This window comes from Panulirus ornatus, chromosome 25, assembly GCF_036320965.1.
Source record: "Panulirus ornatus isolate Po-2019 chromosome 25, ASM3632096v1, whole genome shotgun sequence".
NCBI classification, from domain to species: Eukaryota; Metazoa; Arthropoda; class Malacostraca; order Decapoda; family Palinuridae; genus Panulirus; species Panulirus ornatus.
Window position 1 is genome coordinate 5,912,846 of NC_092248.1, and position 17,416 is coordinate 5,930,261.

The 17,416-nt window shown below is 46.5% G+C and overlaps 1 protein-coding gene across 1 annotated transcript; it reads left to right on the forward strand.

Moving 5' to 3' along the window:
* Positions 1-6,528: 6,528 nt before the first annotated feature.
* On the forward strand, positions 6,529-17,359 carry LOC139757205 (uncharacterized). Its single transcript, XM_071677361.1, has 5 exons — positions 6,529-7,615; positions 8,238-8,475; positions 8,986-9,141; positions 10,971-11,140; positions 11,751-17,359. Exons 1-5 carry the CDS (start codon positions 6,962-6,964, stop codon positions 16,194-16,196), a joined length of 5,664 nt encoding a protein of 1,887 aa, XP_071533462.1. The 5' UTR covers positions 6,529-6,961; the 3' UTR covers positions 16,197-17,359.
* Positions 17,360-17,416: the final 57 nt, after the last annotated feature.

The following is a 17,416-nucleotide window of genomic DNA, read 5'->3' on the forward strand; positions in this document are numbered from 1 at the left end:
GAGTGCCTAGTCAGTGACCTGGATACCTGGTCAGTTACTTAGGTGCCTGGTCCGTGACTTGGGTACCTGGTCAATGACTCAGGTGCCTGGTCACTGCAATGCCTACATCGCTGAACAGGTAAACCAACTGGCTATGGCTTCGGTCGAACTCGGGGAGGGACACATGACCCCTATGGAAGTTACTACAGTCTTGTGCCTTCTTGGATAGGCAACAAGAACCTCTACGGCATCATCAGCTTAACCAAGCTGGCTCTCACGAGAGACTAACAAACCCACCACAGGTAAGTGAGGAGCAGACCTCACACCGACCTCGGAGACGGGAGGAAATCAACCGGGCGAGAATACGTATTGGCCTGCTGAGTGATGACACACATCCCGACAGCGATACAGATTTCCCATCGGTGTGCCAAGAGGGCAGCAGGTACCACCTGACTGACCATCGACCACATCCCCATCTGCCGTAGTAATAGGCACAAAGAATGTCGAAAAGAGACGTCCTCGGAATGGCTGCGAAAAGCGCTATTTCCGATGTTGTGTTTGCCTTCTCAACAGATTTGGATTCCTCAAAGAGGCTGATTTGATCAATGTGTCGTGTGCTCATCGTCATCATTTTATTACACACTTAAATGAAATCGCTTTGATACCCATAGCTATTTTATTGCCGTCCCTTTCATCAAGTCTGGCGTATATTTAGTAAAAATGTCTTTACTCCAATGCGTTAGAGTCTGCGACAACTTTATCAAATTATTCCCAGTTCCTCTTGTTATTTGATGCATACCCACTTTTCTACTTCATTTCTTGAATACTCTGAAACAAACACTGAAAATCTGACTCGACTTTCAAAGTTTCAGTCATGGTATTCTATTTCCCCTGAAAAAAGTCTAATTTGATCATCATAGGTGTATTATGAATCAGTTCTACCTTCGTGGTTCTGTTCTCTCGTATTAAGAGCAGTTCAAAATCAATCACGATATCAAGAAAAGGTTGAGGATGAAAAGTTTTAAAAAAATAGATGGTTATATAAGGCAATAGAATGATGGTACTTCTTACGGGTGATTCCATTCTATCAATTACTTTTAAAAGCAAATGCCACATGCAGGTGAGACTCACAGGCCAGCAGCTTCTCTAGATGGAAGACGATTTTGTGACTGATACCAAGAAGGCGTCTCTACAACCCAATCTCGGACGCTCTCGATGCACAACAACACAGCCTTAAAAAGGCATAATAATAAGCCCTTCCGTCTTCTCATTCATCTAAACTATGAGTAGAAGTATATCCTTCTCACGTCACGAAACTTTGTGCAATCTCTCCACCCACTTGGGTCTACCGTTGAAGATGAATTGGTGAGTGCGTCAGTTTGGGACAGCCAAGCACCTGGGAAAGGATATCCTGTCGTGTTGTGTGTTTTCGACCCCGGCGTCCTTGGTAGAATTCCCCCAGCTCTGTAGAGCCCAGATTTCCATTATCACAGGATGGAGGAGTCGCCCATACCTCCATCAGTGACTTGCCACGATCATCCAACTGGCTCGGGCGGCAAAGCCACAGACTTTCTTCAGCTCCTAAGAGTCAACATGATTCACATGGACTGGGCGCCCGCTGCCTAGCGGACCCTCCCGCTCGGGCAGCCGTCTTCTTTATATATACATATTTATATCATTAGTCCAACATGTGAGGAAGTCTTGCTTAATCTAAGTGTGTGATGGTGCGCTATACACTCACGGGCTATGTGAAGATGTGAGAGGCTCACTGGAAGAAAAGAAACAGAAAAGAAAGAACACTGGAAAACAGACGCCCTAGAAACAAAATTAATGAGCTTAAGTGACGCATTGATGACATTTGAAGTGTAGTGATAACGCCAGTGCATCACTATCGCATATATATATATATATATATATATATATATATATATATATATATATATATATATATATATATATATATATATATATATATATATATATATACAAAACGAAGTATTGAAAACAGTGTGTGCATCATCCATCTTAGAGATCAAGTTTGTATTCGTTACAATCGTCTATCTTCTGTGCTACTGTCGTTATCAACTTCTAGGCTCAGGGCGTGAGGACTTGAGTCTGAAGATATAACAGTGAGTCATGAGTGCGTCAGTTTACGCAGTTCTGAGTACTGCGTTCCAGTGAGTAAGACTTTGAGCAGAAGATCGACTTCGTGTAATTTGTGAAGGGAAATCTGGATCCTTGTGCATCTGTTATGTCTATCCTTTATCACGACGGTGCGGGCACTTGAGGACATTGGTAAGGCCACCTTTTGGCCTGTTGTAGCTCCTGACCTTTAACCTGACCCATAAGGTTAAGGTTGAAGGTCACTAAAATTCAAAAGCTCTGCTCAAATGTCGTACCGTCGTGCTCAAGGGTAGTCCTATGGTGCTCAAGAAAGTCGTACCGTAGTGCTCAAGACTCATACCGTCGGTGCTCAATGAACTGATGATATGGAAATCACCTAAGTTCCTACCTTGCAACTTTGCCCTTTCCTCCACTCCCGTAGTGCCACCTTGGCTTCCTGCAGTGACACACTAAACACCATTTCAAGAGGCTTCTCGAACGCATCCATCCACTTCGGGAGCATGTGTGGGGACGCTTCATCAGGACCATGCGCCTTATATGGGTCAAGTCCCACTGGTAGTCTGCTTGGGGTCTCTTCTAGCAGTGTCATTGCCTCTCAAGAACCTCCTCCTCCTCCTCCTCCTCCTCCTCCTCCCCTCTCGTCTTTCCACACCAAAGGTCATTTCCTCTTTGACAGCTTCAATGAACCACATCTTTCTCTCTCTTATTAGCCTCCCCTTTTTCATATGCCGCTAAGGGTACCCACAATACAAGACTTTCACTGTATATATCACAGAACCGTCCATAATGATGATCTACATCCTGGCTACAGAGTTCCTTTTCCTGATCTATATTCCCAACAGAAGAATTAACTGTACTGTTTCCACGATTATGTTTTCCCTCTTTTGGTCAAGCTTCGTCTGGTCTTGTGATGTTCGCATTTTGCTCCAGGAACAAACACCTCACGCTCATTCTTTCCCACTGTCGTATCTTACGTGATATTCTCTCAATGTCCATACTGCTGTGTGTGTCAGGGGTGTGTGTGTGTGTGTGTGTCAGTCTCTCTCTAGTGTGCTCAGTCCCAAGCTGATGCAGGAAGCTTTCCTGTATGCAATGTTAAAGACTTGTGTCTCCATGTCTCTGTGTCTCCATGAGACTTCAAAATTCTCTCAGGATATCCAAAGTCTTCTCATGGCTATAATTACCACCTGTGTGGAATATACGTGTGCCCAAACTGGTATATTCATATACCATCCTGATTGCTCCTTCCTCGTCACCTGTGAATATTTGCTCTTGTGCACAAAGATTCCATAGAGGATTATTGACCAACAACCCCACCACGACATTTCCTACCCATAGTTACGCTTCCCATTACGCGTACTGCTTAGTCATGCATCCATATTTCCTGGAACTTGATATTGTCCCTAACAAGAGGGCCGATCCCTCCCTCCCTCATTGGACTGTGTCTGCTCGTAATTGCCTGTTTGTAATTACCCGTTTGTCCTGGACGATGAGGGAATCGTACACTCGTGTGTGGGTGTGTGTTTGTGTGTCATGAGTAAGGAGTGAAACACTGGTGAGTCGCTGCCTCACATCACCCATGAAATTGGATGAATAAAACGTCTTGGGGGCAACTGAGTCAGGCTTCCTGCCTGGCTCTTAGGCGGCCATCTTGAAATTCTTCAGACGAACGCCTGAATATCTTTTGTTTTTTTTTTTATTCCCAGGATGAACAAAAACACCTCCATTTTCTTTTCTTTTTTCTTCTTTTTTTCCCCCAGGAAGTTCAAGGTTCAGTTAATGTGCAAATGAGATTTTCATTCATTTTCTTTCATTTTTTTTTTCTCTCTCCTTCTTCTTGTGTTGCCATCGTGTTTCGTTCATTTATAATCCCTTGAGCACAACGGTACGACCGTTAAAGACGATGGTTACGTATGACCTTTTGGGTCACGATGACACGATTGTTGATGACGACCCTTGAGCACGACCGGCATGACCCTCCTGTGACAGGATGGTCGGGCATTTGACCTTTTTGATAATGGTCAGGTCACAAGCCAGCCCACCTTACCCGGAGGTTAAGTACCGTCGTGCTCAAGGGTCGTACCGTCGTGCTCAAGGGTCGTACCGTCGTGCTCAAGGGTCGCACCATCGTACTCAAGGGTCGTACCGTCGTGCTCAAGGGTCGTACCGTCGTGCTCAAGGGTCCTACCGTCGCGCTCAAGGGTCCTACCGTCGTACCCGTACCGTCGTGCTCAAGGGTCGTACCGTCGTGCTCAAGGCTCGTACCGTCGTACCCGAAGGTTACGTACCGTCGTGCTCAAGGTTCCTACCGTCGTGCTCAAGGCTCGTACCGTCGTACCCGAAGGTTACGTACCGTCGTGCTCAAGGGTCGCACCGTCGTGCTCAAGGGTCCTAACGTCGTACCCGAAGGTTACGCACCGTTGTGCTCAAGGTTCGTACCGTCGTGCTCTCGTACCTCACGGTCCAAGGTCACGGGGGAGGGGGAGGTGCCCCCCAAAGGGGACTGGAAATGAGGTCAGCGCTAAGAAGGTCTCGGCCGTTCAAGGGCCGACCAGACGCAAGATAACCTGCATCCTAGTGAGGCTCTCTCTCTCTCTCTCTCTCTCTCTCTCTCTCTCTCTCTCTCCCTCAGGCAAGCCACCCCCTACCAGGCAGGTAGGTGTATACATCACCCATACCACCTGGATGCACTGTGAGCCAAGCACTTCAGTGGCTGTCGAGTCTCACACCCTTTTCACCAATTAGTTGCAATTTTTGCTTCCTCTTTACCTCAACCATATGTGAGCTCGAAGGAATTCCTATGTCCTCACCAATTTTTTCCCGCGATGAACACTACGCGCTACCCCTATCCTTTTTAAGTTTTCTTTTTGGCAACATCACGTCCCAAGTATACACGTAAGTCAGTATTCTATTCATAAGTAGTTCACCGGAAGCCCTGTCGAGCTGAGTTGCCGGTGATAATGTCTATGATAATTCAGGTGACTGTGACAATGACACCTTGAAGCCTAGCGCACCTCATCAAGGCCACAACAAACGACTAACCACAATTAGGCCATTGAGACCCAAATGGACAAATCACCCCTTAATTCACCCCCCCCCCCCCCCATCAGGAGTTACGAGTGATTCGTTCGCTAATTACCGAGTCTGATTACAACTATTCTATGATTGATTATACACACATACAGACGAATTATCCACTGAAGGGGATAACCAAGATGCAGTTGAGTGATGTGATATCCTGTGGTGGACCAATTAGACCAATTTTCATAGCAAGCGATTATACAGAAGTGACCTCAAGGTGATACCCTGTTGTGATGATTAGGAGAAAGATTATAGTTATCGAGAACCACCGGATTACACCAGTCTAATGGACCACTAAATGATATCCCAGGATATCACGCCACTAGAAGGAAAAGAGAATTATATAATTGCCTCTAATCATATAAGAGCCAATTACACCAATTGAAGTAATAGCGTCACAGCTGATGTAAAAACCAGCTGCACCAATTAGAGTGATTATCAAACCATCTTTGCTAAAGTAACAACCAATTGCATCAATTAATCATAAGCCACTTCTGCCTCTTCGAGAACCAATTACACTTGCTAAAGTAACTGCAGTAAAACTAGTCACATTCTTGTAGATGTGATTATTTCTTGGAAGGGATTACATTGAAGTGATGGTAACTTGAGAGTGCGAAGCCTTCAATACAAGGAATTGTTAGACCGGAACGAATCAGTATTTTCTCTGATCATTCAGGTTGTTTGAGGGCGCGGACCGCTAGCTTATCATAACAGCCTTTACAACTCACTTCATTGTAAGTAACCATCTGTAACTGCTCGTTACGTATGCAAACGTTGATGAGGTATGGGGGATGAAACTAATAATTAGTTAATGGCTTGTCTAATGTAGTAGCAACAAACTAGTCTACCATGCACCGATTGTTTAAACTAATTGGGTATGGCCATAAGGTAGTTAAACTAATTGGAAATGGCCAAAAGTAGTTTAACTAATTTAAACATTAGTCAAATTAGTTTGGAACTAGATATTTTGCTAGTTCAGCATTTACACTAAACAGCTCGTGTCTTATGCACTGTTTATTGTTTACAACTTCATGGTAAGTAAACAACATGGTTGCCATCATTCTGAAAATATCCCAGTACATAGTGTTCATATGGCTCTCCTTTGTTCACTGAAAGCAATCTTCCTGAGGTCTCAATTTTCTTGGAAAAGTTGATACGATTTGGAAATCCGAATAAAGATGATGATTTGAGTATTTCGCCCACAGATAAGTGCACGACGATGGCCAAGTGCGTGGAATGAGACGGGCTTGAGTGTATGGCATGAAGTCCATAACCAAAAAAGGACATTACTATCTATATCTATCTAAATCTGTCTATGTTTTACTGTCATCTCAGTTCTTGTAAGGACTTTATATAAGTGTTTTAAAACGATAAAGATCAAGGAGCTCTTTGTAACTGTTTTATAAGTGGATCAAGACGCCGAAGGACCTTTTTGTAAGTGTTTTATAAGTGTTCTAAAACTTGGACAGAGCTTAGATCATTAGACAAACACTTAAGGTGTCACGGGTATTCAAGATCTATAAAGCTTTGAACTTTACTGGCGACAATGAATATGTATATCAATCTATTGAACTATATTGACGACAGGGAATATGTATATCAATCTTTTTCATCAGCAAAGATCAAAGTAAGTGTGACTTAAGTCCCAAGGTGTTGTCTAGGACTCAGAAAACTTAGATATTATTGAGGAATCAAAGATCATTCTGAAGTACCAAATCATTTCGTCTATGAAGAAATATCAATCTTAGATCGACACCTGTTGATCAGTCCAGTGGCCATGACGCCTACAACAGGTGTTATGACACCTGCACCAGGAGCAGGGCTATCTACAACACGGGTGGGACAACCTACAACAGCAACAGGTGTAGAGACGCCTACAACAGGAGCAGAGACACCTACAGCAAGACAAAAGACGGCTACAAAAGGGGAAGAAACACCTGTAACACAAGTAGGAATACCTACAACAGGTGTTGAGAAACGTACAACTAGTGTTAGGACACCTACAACAGGTACCTGGGTCTCGAAACCCGTTGGATGCCCTACGGGGCCTATCCCTGGCGAGTCCAACGGCACAATACGACTTCGAAGACGCCGTCTCCCCGTGTTAGTGGTTTCGGTGCTGCTGCTGCTGTTGCTTCCGCTGATGCCGGTGAGGGGGGCCGTGGCTAGCCGAGCTGGAGCGTCCCCATCCACGGCATCAACCACGGCCCCAACCGCAGCAGCTTCAACTACGACCTCAACCACAACTTCAACAAAGACCTTAACCTCGTTTTCAATTACAACTTCAACCACAGCTTCAACCACAGCCGCCTATTGGTCACCAGGAGACCCGTTGTTCCCCGACCTCAACCAGACATCGAAGTCCACTTGGGCAGCTCGATGTGGCTTAGGTGTGAACAGTGACTGTTTCCTGGCGAGTCCTGAACCTAAGGTAAGTCGACATTTAACCTCACAATGACTGACAATGTTAATATATATATATATATATATATATATATATATATATGTATATATATATATATATATATATATATATATATATATATATATATATATATATATATATATATATAAATATACATATATATATATACATATATATATATATATATATATATATATATATATATATATATATATATATATATATATATATATATATTAGATGCTGTGTGAAAGGTGTTGGTGTTTTTCTACCACTCACTACTCTAGTGCTTGTATCTCTAACCAGTCAGCTTGGATGTGTTCTCTTCTCAACCAATCAGCTGAGGCCGCTTGCCTCCACAGCCATCCAGGGTTTAACCAATGAAGGTGAAGCCGCTTGTATTCTCGTCCAATCAGCTTAATCCTTGGACCTGGGTCTGTCTTAGTGCTTACTATTTTGTATAATGCTCCCTGATATCCTTTGTACACAAACTTTGTCTTTCATAAACTTGTTGTATATGTAAAAGAAATCTGCATCATTTTTCTGACTTTTCCCCCTAACCATGTGCACAGCACGACCTTTGAACCCTGACTACTTGCAAATGTCAGCCTTAACTACGTGCCCACAGGATCGACAGTCAGCGCACGTTTTCTGTCGCAGCCGCGGTGGTTTCCTGGCTAACTGGGACGACCTGCGGGCCCTCGTGGCCGTATGGCCTCCCAAAGAAGTGACCTGGCTCGAGGGGAACCTAACTCAGACGTTAGGAGTCCTGACCTGGCCGCTGGGGAACTTGACGCAGAATGACCTCACTTGGACGGCTCTAACGACCCACGAGGGACGATACCAGTGGCTGTCCCACCTCCCAGGTAAGTGGGAGTCTGTGGGAGTCCCATGGTGGATGTGGTCTGCGGGTGTGCCATGGTGGATGGGGGTCTGCGGGTGTGCCGTGTTGGATGGGGGTCTTTGGGAGTCCCACAGTGTATATGGTCTGTGGATGTACCATGGTGGGTGGGTGTGGGGTGTCTTTGTGAGTCCCATGGTGGATGTGGTCTATGGGAATACCCTGGTGGGATGAGACTGATGAGCGAACGTGATGAGCCCCACAGTGAGTATGCAACACCACCAATACAACACCTACGAGATCAACACACTCAAAATAAACACACACACACACACACAAGAACAATACCGAACAAGAAATATAGACATCTACCAACAAGAACACCTACGAAACAACATCACCTACAAGAACAATAGCTACAAGAACTACAACGACAACAACATCTACAACAATAACAACACATATAACAACACCTGTAACAGCACCAACGCCCTGGTCTTACTGTAATCCGTTAAAACATCATTATTTTCCACAGGGATGGGCGAGTTCCTGGCGTGGGAGGGGCTCCACCCTCCCTTGTGGAGTAGGGAGTGTGCCGCCTTCCACCTCCAGACACAGCAGTTCCACCTCCATTCCTGCACGGACGCCCTGGCCTTCTACTGCCGCCTGCCACCTTCTGCCCCTCCGTCAGGTGGGTGTTTTGCCCTAAGTAGGCTTTCCGACCATAGGTATGTCTCGCCCGGTTCTAACCCGCTCACGGTTTGCAAATTCGAAGCTTCTGAAACACTTGACACAGGAATCCGAAGCTTCTTGAGTACTCTCAACCCTCAAAGTCCGAACGTTTTCGAAGCTTAACACGCGAGGAAACCAAAGATGCTAGAGTTATTTTTCCGTATTGACTTCTGTCCAATGATACTCTATAGAGCTCCTCATACAACAGCCCAACAATCAATTAGTGACAGGAGATCACGCAGTCGTAAATGAACCATGTGACAGAAAATGACCTTATGAAAACATACTACTTCATCAACACACATTCTGCTCCACTGACCATGTTTGTGGCACCTTGGTACTGTACGGTCTCGAAGAGCAGTCCAAGTTTTGAGATGAATCCTTTGTAGTTCTGTATCACTCCCAGAGGAATATACTCATCACATCATCGTCGAACAGGTGTCGAATCCTGCTATAACTCGGTCACTACTTCGATCACTCGGTCAACGTACACTGTTGTCACCGGCAGCTCCACTGCTACTGGCGAAGCAAGTTCCGAACCCGCCTGAACCTGAAGCGGTAGTCGCTGATTGGTCTACGCTGGTTCAGGAAGATTGTTTACTCCTCGCGAATGCCAGACGATGATTTGGTCTTTGATCTGTTGACAAGGTTGTTCACACCAGGAAGTTGCCAAGGTCCTGGTCCTCCTTCTATACAATACTGCTGCTGTTGTGGGTTGTGTGTGTGTGTGTGTGTGTAACGTAGTCTGCCTGCCCCCTCTACTTATGTTCTTTTAGGGCTGTTTCTAGATGGGTGTTACCCACTGGAATTTTTCATGCGTTGTTCTAAGAAATTTGAACCACTTGTCCTCTCCTGTTGAAAGATGGCCATCTGGTTTATTGGTTATGGGTTTCCCTATTTCAAACTCTCCGTCGAGAGCAGAAGTTGGGGTTCCAAAAGAAGATCACTTCTCAAAAAGACTTCGCCGTAACATTCTTCTTGTTTGCAAGGGCGTTTAGACGAGTCAGGATATTGGGATGTGGGACTGTGGTCTCCTGAGGAGAGGTTTCGAGTCCTTTCGTCTGTATTTCCTGTGTCAGGAGAGGTAGGAAGTCTAGTGGGGCTTCGGGACTTCACATGAAGCTGTTGGGGCGGTTTCGACCCAGGCCGGCCGAGATTCGAGACTGTGGAGAATTGCTCTATTGTGGAATCTCGCTTTGTCTAAAGCTCCATTTGAAGCCTCAGTGAATAGTCTCGAACCCAAGCGCTATAACCCTCTGGGCAGTTGGCTCATACAGACTACTTTGTGTTAAAAAGAAAATGAATAATACATAAATAAACAAGGATATATTTCTTTTACATGATTGTTCAGTATTTATTTGCATTTTTCATACCCAGAACAATTAACTCATGTTTCATAAGCACCGTAGACAATTTATGTGTCGTATAGAATTATTTGTCATATAATTCTTGAACAATTTTCCATAACTTCCTCGTCCTCTGGTTTCATGAGAAATCAAAGATTACTTTCTTATGTGATAGTCTATACAAACTATTTATTCCTCTCTGCTTCATAAACAATGTATCTGTCATTCGCATATAACAAATCTCCTCTCATTTACCATTTTACTGAGGTTCTTGAGATGAACGTATTTGTATACAAGCCAACAAAAGTGCAAGAGAAGGTAAAAGAAAAGAATAGTCAACATTGCATTACTATTAGAACTCTCTCTCTCTCTCTCTCTCTCTCTCTCTCTCTCTCTCTCTCTCTCTCTCTCTCTCTCTGACTGCTGCATACCACTTTTCCAGAGGCGGACCCGAGGGACGTGGAACTCCGTGTGGCAAGCAACATGGACATGACCGACAACTGGATCATGGTGAGGGAGGGAGACTTCTCCCGCCTCTCCCTCACCTGCACTGCTCACAGTCGGGTCACGGGCGAGCCTCTCACCACCCAACCATCCCTGTTCTGGAGTAAGGTCAGTTACACACTCTCTCTCTCTCTCTCTCTCTCTCTCTCTCTCTCTCTCTCTCTCTCTCTCTCCATCATAATCCACCATCCCCTTGAATCAACTATCATCTCATAACTCGTGGAACCTCGTCAAAAAAAAATGTCTTCAGCCACTAAAATTTCAACCAAGGAGGCCCATTATAGACAGCCAATGGGCAATCATTACTCCAGTGGACCTGATGTTGATGTGGATATGAATCTAACAAAGTCACCAGGAGTTTGTGGGGTTGTTTTTAGTAATATCTTTTGTGGTATTTTGTATCTTTAAACTGTGTGAGGTCATGTGATAGAAGACTTACCTGTAGAGATTTCAATTCCAGTACATGTCTCAAGCCTACGAACCACTGATTTAGTACTTTCTATAGCACCTGTGTTAATGGCTTACATGTTGATATGTACTTTGTGACACCTCAAACCACCTTATTCACTCCTAAAAACGAAAGAGATGGTTGACTATATAAGTAGAGGGACTCTTTTAGCAACGAAGTCTAATATGCAACTATTTCTGAAAGAGGAGCAACATTTTTGTAACTACTATAGTGCCATGGGATTGAGTCAAGACCTTCCATCCTTTCCAGGACGGCGTGTACATCCACTCTTACACCAGCAAGATTTTTCCAGCCATCGTCCACGACTCCACCAAATCCGAGACGGAGGAGAAGTCTCCCTTCTTGCTGAAGCAGGGGACCTACTGGTGCGAGGCGTGGGCAGGGAGGTCCCCGACCCGCCTAGTGAGCAACAAGGTCTTGGTGACGCTGGAGAACTGGTTGGTGCTGATTGTGGCCGCTCACCGATACGAGGCATCGGAGGGCGCCACCCCATCCGACGCCGTCAGTGACATCAGCCAGGCCTTCGGCACCCACTTCCCGGACTTCGACAACTACTCCGTCGATCTGCTCTCCGTCGAGAGGGAGTTATCGCCTGGAACTATGGATTCTCTGGCCAAATATCGATTCCAGGTTCACATTCCCGATAACCGCGACTCCCTCAGCAGAGTGTTGAGCCTGTTCCAGGATGGGGATCGAGTGTATGGGGATATCTTCGAGACTAATGGTTACCTACGGACGTCCTCTCTTGCCCTCTCTACACATTGTCTGAGTCACACACAGAAGTACGACCAGGGGAAACGACTTATGTGGCCATTTACAGCAGCAGGGCGGGTGCATCCCCTCCACTACAGGTGTGAAGTAGCTGGTGGCATGTTGCAAGCGGGTTACTGTCGCTGGAATCACACACACGGGGCTAATGTGAGTTTTGACTCCTCTCAGTGCGACCGGTTCGATCATTGCCCCCGGGACTATACCGGCGTTTCTGACCACATCTGCGCGTCGGTCACAACGCCAGGCGCTTGGGAGAAAGGGTTCCAGGCCATGTATCGGAACGGTATTGAGAAGGGCGTCCTTGATTCCAGCAGCTTTCATCAAAGGGAAGAAGGAGAGGAGCTCTCTGTCTACGAAAGAATGAAGCAAACGTTGAAGGACACGAAGGATTACAGTCAAGTATGGCTACCTGTCAGAAGGTTGGCGCCCTGGGGACCACTCACCTTCCTAGGACCCGGAACCTCTGATTACCCATACTCCCACTACGAGGGGTCAAGCCTCTTCAATATATCCTGGGCACCGAGTCATCCCCTACCTGATCGAGACTGCCTGGCTCTAGATATGGAGAAAAATCAGTTGTTGACCCTAAGTTGCGACACTGCCTTGCCCTTTGTAGCCCTCCTGAACGTGTCTGGGCTGAGGGACCTTCCAAACCCCAACTGGAGTTCAAGCGTGCCCGGACTGATGGTTGAGAGTCGGGTTTGTCCACAGGACTGGTATTCAACTAGATACCATCGCAATGTATGTTTTAGACTCTTTCTGGACGTACAGAACTCCACCTGGGGTGACGCCAAAGAGTTCTGTGAGCGGAGGGATGCCCAGCTGGCCTCCCCTGCCATTGGCTTTTTAGACTGGGTGTACAGACAGTACTTGTTCGACTCCGGCGTGGCTGCTGTGTGGATGAGTGAGGTACTCCCGGAGTCTGTAGGTTCCTCGGCTCAGGGAGGCTCACAGGAAGGGTTCATCAACTGGAAGGCGAACACCAATAACTCGCTGCCGTTCACCACACTCACCGTCGACGGCTGGACCAGGGAGGGGAGCTCGGCCACCAAAAGGAACATCTTGTGCCAAAGGATCCCACTCGATGTGCCCACAACGAATATACTCGTCAAGGAGAGTGAAGAGGCTTCATCACAGACAATATGTGTTTATGTCATGCACGAAGACCTGTTGGTGAATGATACTGATTCCCTCCGATGCTTCGTCAGCGGTAGATCAACAGACTTAAAGCAGGGGAATAACACAGAGTGTAGATACGAGATATATGGTGGTGTACAAGGTCACGTTCAGTGCCAGGCTTGGGTACTGACCCCATTCCATTTGACAAAATCTAACGTCCTACTTAATAGAACACCGAGAACTTTGACCTACGCCGTGAGTCTGCATCAGGGAACAGACTACAGACCGAATCTTCACGACAGTACGTTCGCTTCCAGAGGCCCACAGAAGGTGAACCCCATCTGTGTCAATCCTTTTACCAAGACACTTGAGAGGGAATTCAAGAGGCTAAGATTTCCTGATGTAACGCTACGTGTGGACAACTTCTTTTACTCCCAGGCGGCGACAGACGCAAAACTCACTCACAACTTCCACGTAGAACTGCAGCTCCCAAATGATAAAGTCAAAATGATAACAGAGGAGGGCATGTTCCAGTCCCTGGTCAAGGTGCTCCCGTCTGGCGAATCTTACCGTGAGTGTTCTCTGGCCAGAGTGGGCAGCACGGTGGGTTGTCTTGGCCAGGTGACGAGGGATAGGAGCCTCGCTATGCCTAGTGCCGATGACGAGACGATGGAGAGGAACCTCACTTGGCCCAGGACCGAGCAGGGGACGGAGGAGAGGAACCTCACTTGGCCCAAGACCACGGGGAACGCCATCGTGCTGCCTGAGGAACTGTGCATAAATGTTAGAGGGGAACCAGTTACCCGGGAGTGCCTAGGCGAGTTCCTGCCCGGCTACCGATGGGGTATAGCCTCTGGAAACTGCACTGGCGCGCCCTCCAACGTCACCAGGAGTCTATGGGAAATCAACAAGCCCGGTCTGGACTCGCCTCCCAGTGTCGTGACGACACTGTCCGATCTTACTGCAAATGGGAGCTCCCTCAAGCCTGTCGACATACACTTCGTGGCGACCAAATTCCAGTCTCTGTCGCAAGAAGACACGTTGCCCGAACTTGACTTGGAGAGTATTGTGGAAACCCTCAACAACGTTATGAAAGCCGATGACGAGGCCTTTGCGCCTGTCCAAAAGCGGCTGAATTCCTCCAGCGTTCTCTTCGAGGCCTTTGAAAACATCGCCTTCAAAGTGAAGCTTCCCGAGAAAGAGGGTGACCAGACCTTGATGGCGATCAGAGAACTTGTATCCGTCGAACGTGTGGACTTAGAAACTAATTCCACCATCATAGGTTTCCAGTCCAAGGCGGATGTGCTGGAAGAAAAGACGCTGAAGGTGGGAAGTGAAGTTAACCCTCTGGAAACTGACGTCGCCATCATTTTCCCAGAAAACCTCACTCGCATTGTTGCCAGCGGGTCTGAAAAGCTCTCCAAGTTGCAGACTGACACAAGACAAAAGCTCCAGCTGACCTTCGCTGTCTACAGAAATCCAAAATTATTTCAAGACAACGAATCATATCCCAATTACTCAGTCAACACTCACATTCTTCAAGCTACATACAACAATAAGGTCGTCACAAATCTCAAAGAACCTGTGAAATTAATCTTCAGACCTTCTAGACTAGGAAATGACTCGAAATGTGTGTATTGGGATTTCCAGAAGAACTCTGGAAAAGGAGGCTGGTCAACTGAGGGTTGCTGGAAGGGGGAGCCTGAAGGCGACCGCCAAGTGTGTTTCTGCAACCACCTGACTTGCTTCGCTCAGCTGATGAACTACGACGATGAGCACTTCGGGGGAACCCACGGCGTGGTGCTCAACGTCATCACCATCATCGGCTGTTCCTTATCCGTCGTCAGTCTCCTGCTGGTGTTCACGACCTTCTTCCTCTTCAAGAAATGGCGACGACACCTACGTAACAAGATTTTGGTCAACCTCTCCTTCTCCATCTTCTGTAGCATCGTGATCTTCCTGGCGGGCATCAACCAGACCTGGAATGACATCTTGTGTCGGAGTGTGGCCGTGGCGCTCCACTACTTCATCCTGGCCTCCTTCGGCTGGATGCTGGTCGAGGCAGTGCACCAATACCTCAAGTTCGTCAAGGTTGTGGGCACCTACATCCCCAGATTCATGTGGAAGGCCTCGGTCAGCGCATGGGGGGCACCCGTTCTTCCAATCATTGTCGTTCTTGTGTACGACAGTTCGCTCTACGACAACAGGAATGACGACGACCCAGATGCCAGGATCTGCTGGATGTCCAGCGAGGGTTTCAAGTACGCCTTCTTGCCCCCTCTAGTGCTGACGATGACCGTCAACCTCGTCATGTTCTCCCTCATCATCTACGGCGCTACTTGCGGCCGCGTGCGCGTCACCTCAACCATGTCTGACAGGGAGCTCTACATGAGCCAGCTGAGGATGGCCATATGCATTTTCTTCCTCCTCGGTTTCACCTGGATCTTTGGCCTCCTGGCGGTCTGGAAAGCCCGTCTTACATTCTCTTACCTGTTCTGCATCTTCAACACCCTCCAGGGGTTCTTCATCTTCCTGTTTCACGTGTATCGAGAGCGTGGCGCCAGGAGGTTATGGAGATCGTTTCTCTCCATCAAATCCAAGAGGGTCGCCTCGGAGCAGGCCAGTTCCCAAAACATCAATAACTCGATGCAGTACAAAGACAACAATGAGAGCGTTACGTATAACCAGGCTGGAGGGGTGTCCATGCATCCGAAAAAGCCCTTCGACAAGGACACCAGAAGCAGCGTCCGGTCTGCGATCACCTCTTCAACGCTTCTCCAGTCTCGCACCAGCATCAACCCATGACCAACTCCATTCCATGCATAGGAAATATTCACATAGTGTTTCTGTCGCTCATCCTAGTGTAGCATACTATGTACAAGCCTACCTCCAGTATCAGATGCGAGAAACTCCTTCTGAACATTTAGATTTAAATGAGACACTATTGCCATTACGAAAAACCTCGTCCACATCTATTGTCTTGTACCTTCAGTGTGATCTTACCTTTTTCTGGTGTGCGAGAAGGATCTTATACGCCCTTCTGCAGGCTCCTCGACGTAGAACAACCAACGTGATACACTTCTACACATCGAACTCAGTTTCTCGAGTCATACTTCAACCAGATCAACAAGACAGGTGCGAACAAGGGACTCAGGGATTCGTAGGGTCACATGCAGATCTGAAGCTTCGGTCAGACAAGGAAAGCAGGGCCTCGAAAGGTCATAGGATCCAAACCCTCAACAAGACATGCAGAACAAAGCTTCGGAAGATCTCAATCATGATCCGAAGCTTCATCCAGACAGGTGAAGCGTTTCGGTCAGAGCCAAAGCCATAATCGGAAAAGTACAGGCAGGGCTTCGAAAAGTTTCAGTCTGATCAAAGGCTCGAAAAGCCTAGCCATGTGGCACTACAAAATGTCCATAACAATTTGATACAGTTCTCATGAACTTAATCTCTCTTTTCACTGATATTCTCAATAATGTATACACGATAGATATGACTGTGTGTGTGTCTGTACGTCTGTAGATAACTGCACTTGTGTGTAAATATACGTTTGCCTAAAGATATGTATGTTGTACAAAAGTGTTCATAAATCATCTTTCTTGTGGCGTCGCCTCGTGCACTCCGTGTCATGCACCGAGGAAGAGGCGACGCCTGCACAAAAATAAAAAGACAATTGTACAGAGAACCATTAACATGTATAAGCCTATCATCACTGTACTTAATTCATTTTTTATAGGACTTGAACTTATAATGATAATTTATGAACCCTTCCATATATTTCTAAGGACCATTTAGCATTACTGTATGTAAGGCACAACACCAAGAATCGTCAACATATCAAATGAAGATCCTTTTTCCCCTGGTTAGCTTGTCGCGCCAGACGACGCCAAGGAAAATGGACTTCAGGTATATAGAGATCCTAAGAGCTTGCCAAGTACAAAATAATGTATCATATGAGCACAAAAGTGTCTATGATTTGAAACCTTCATGAGGAGAGGAAACACATCTGGGTTCTATGATCC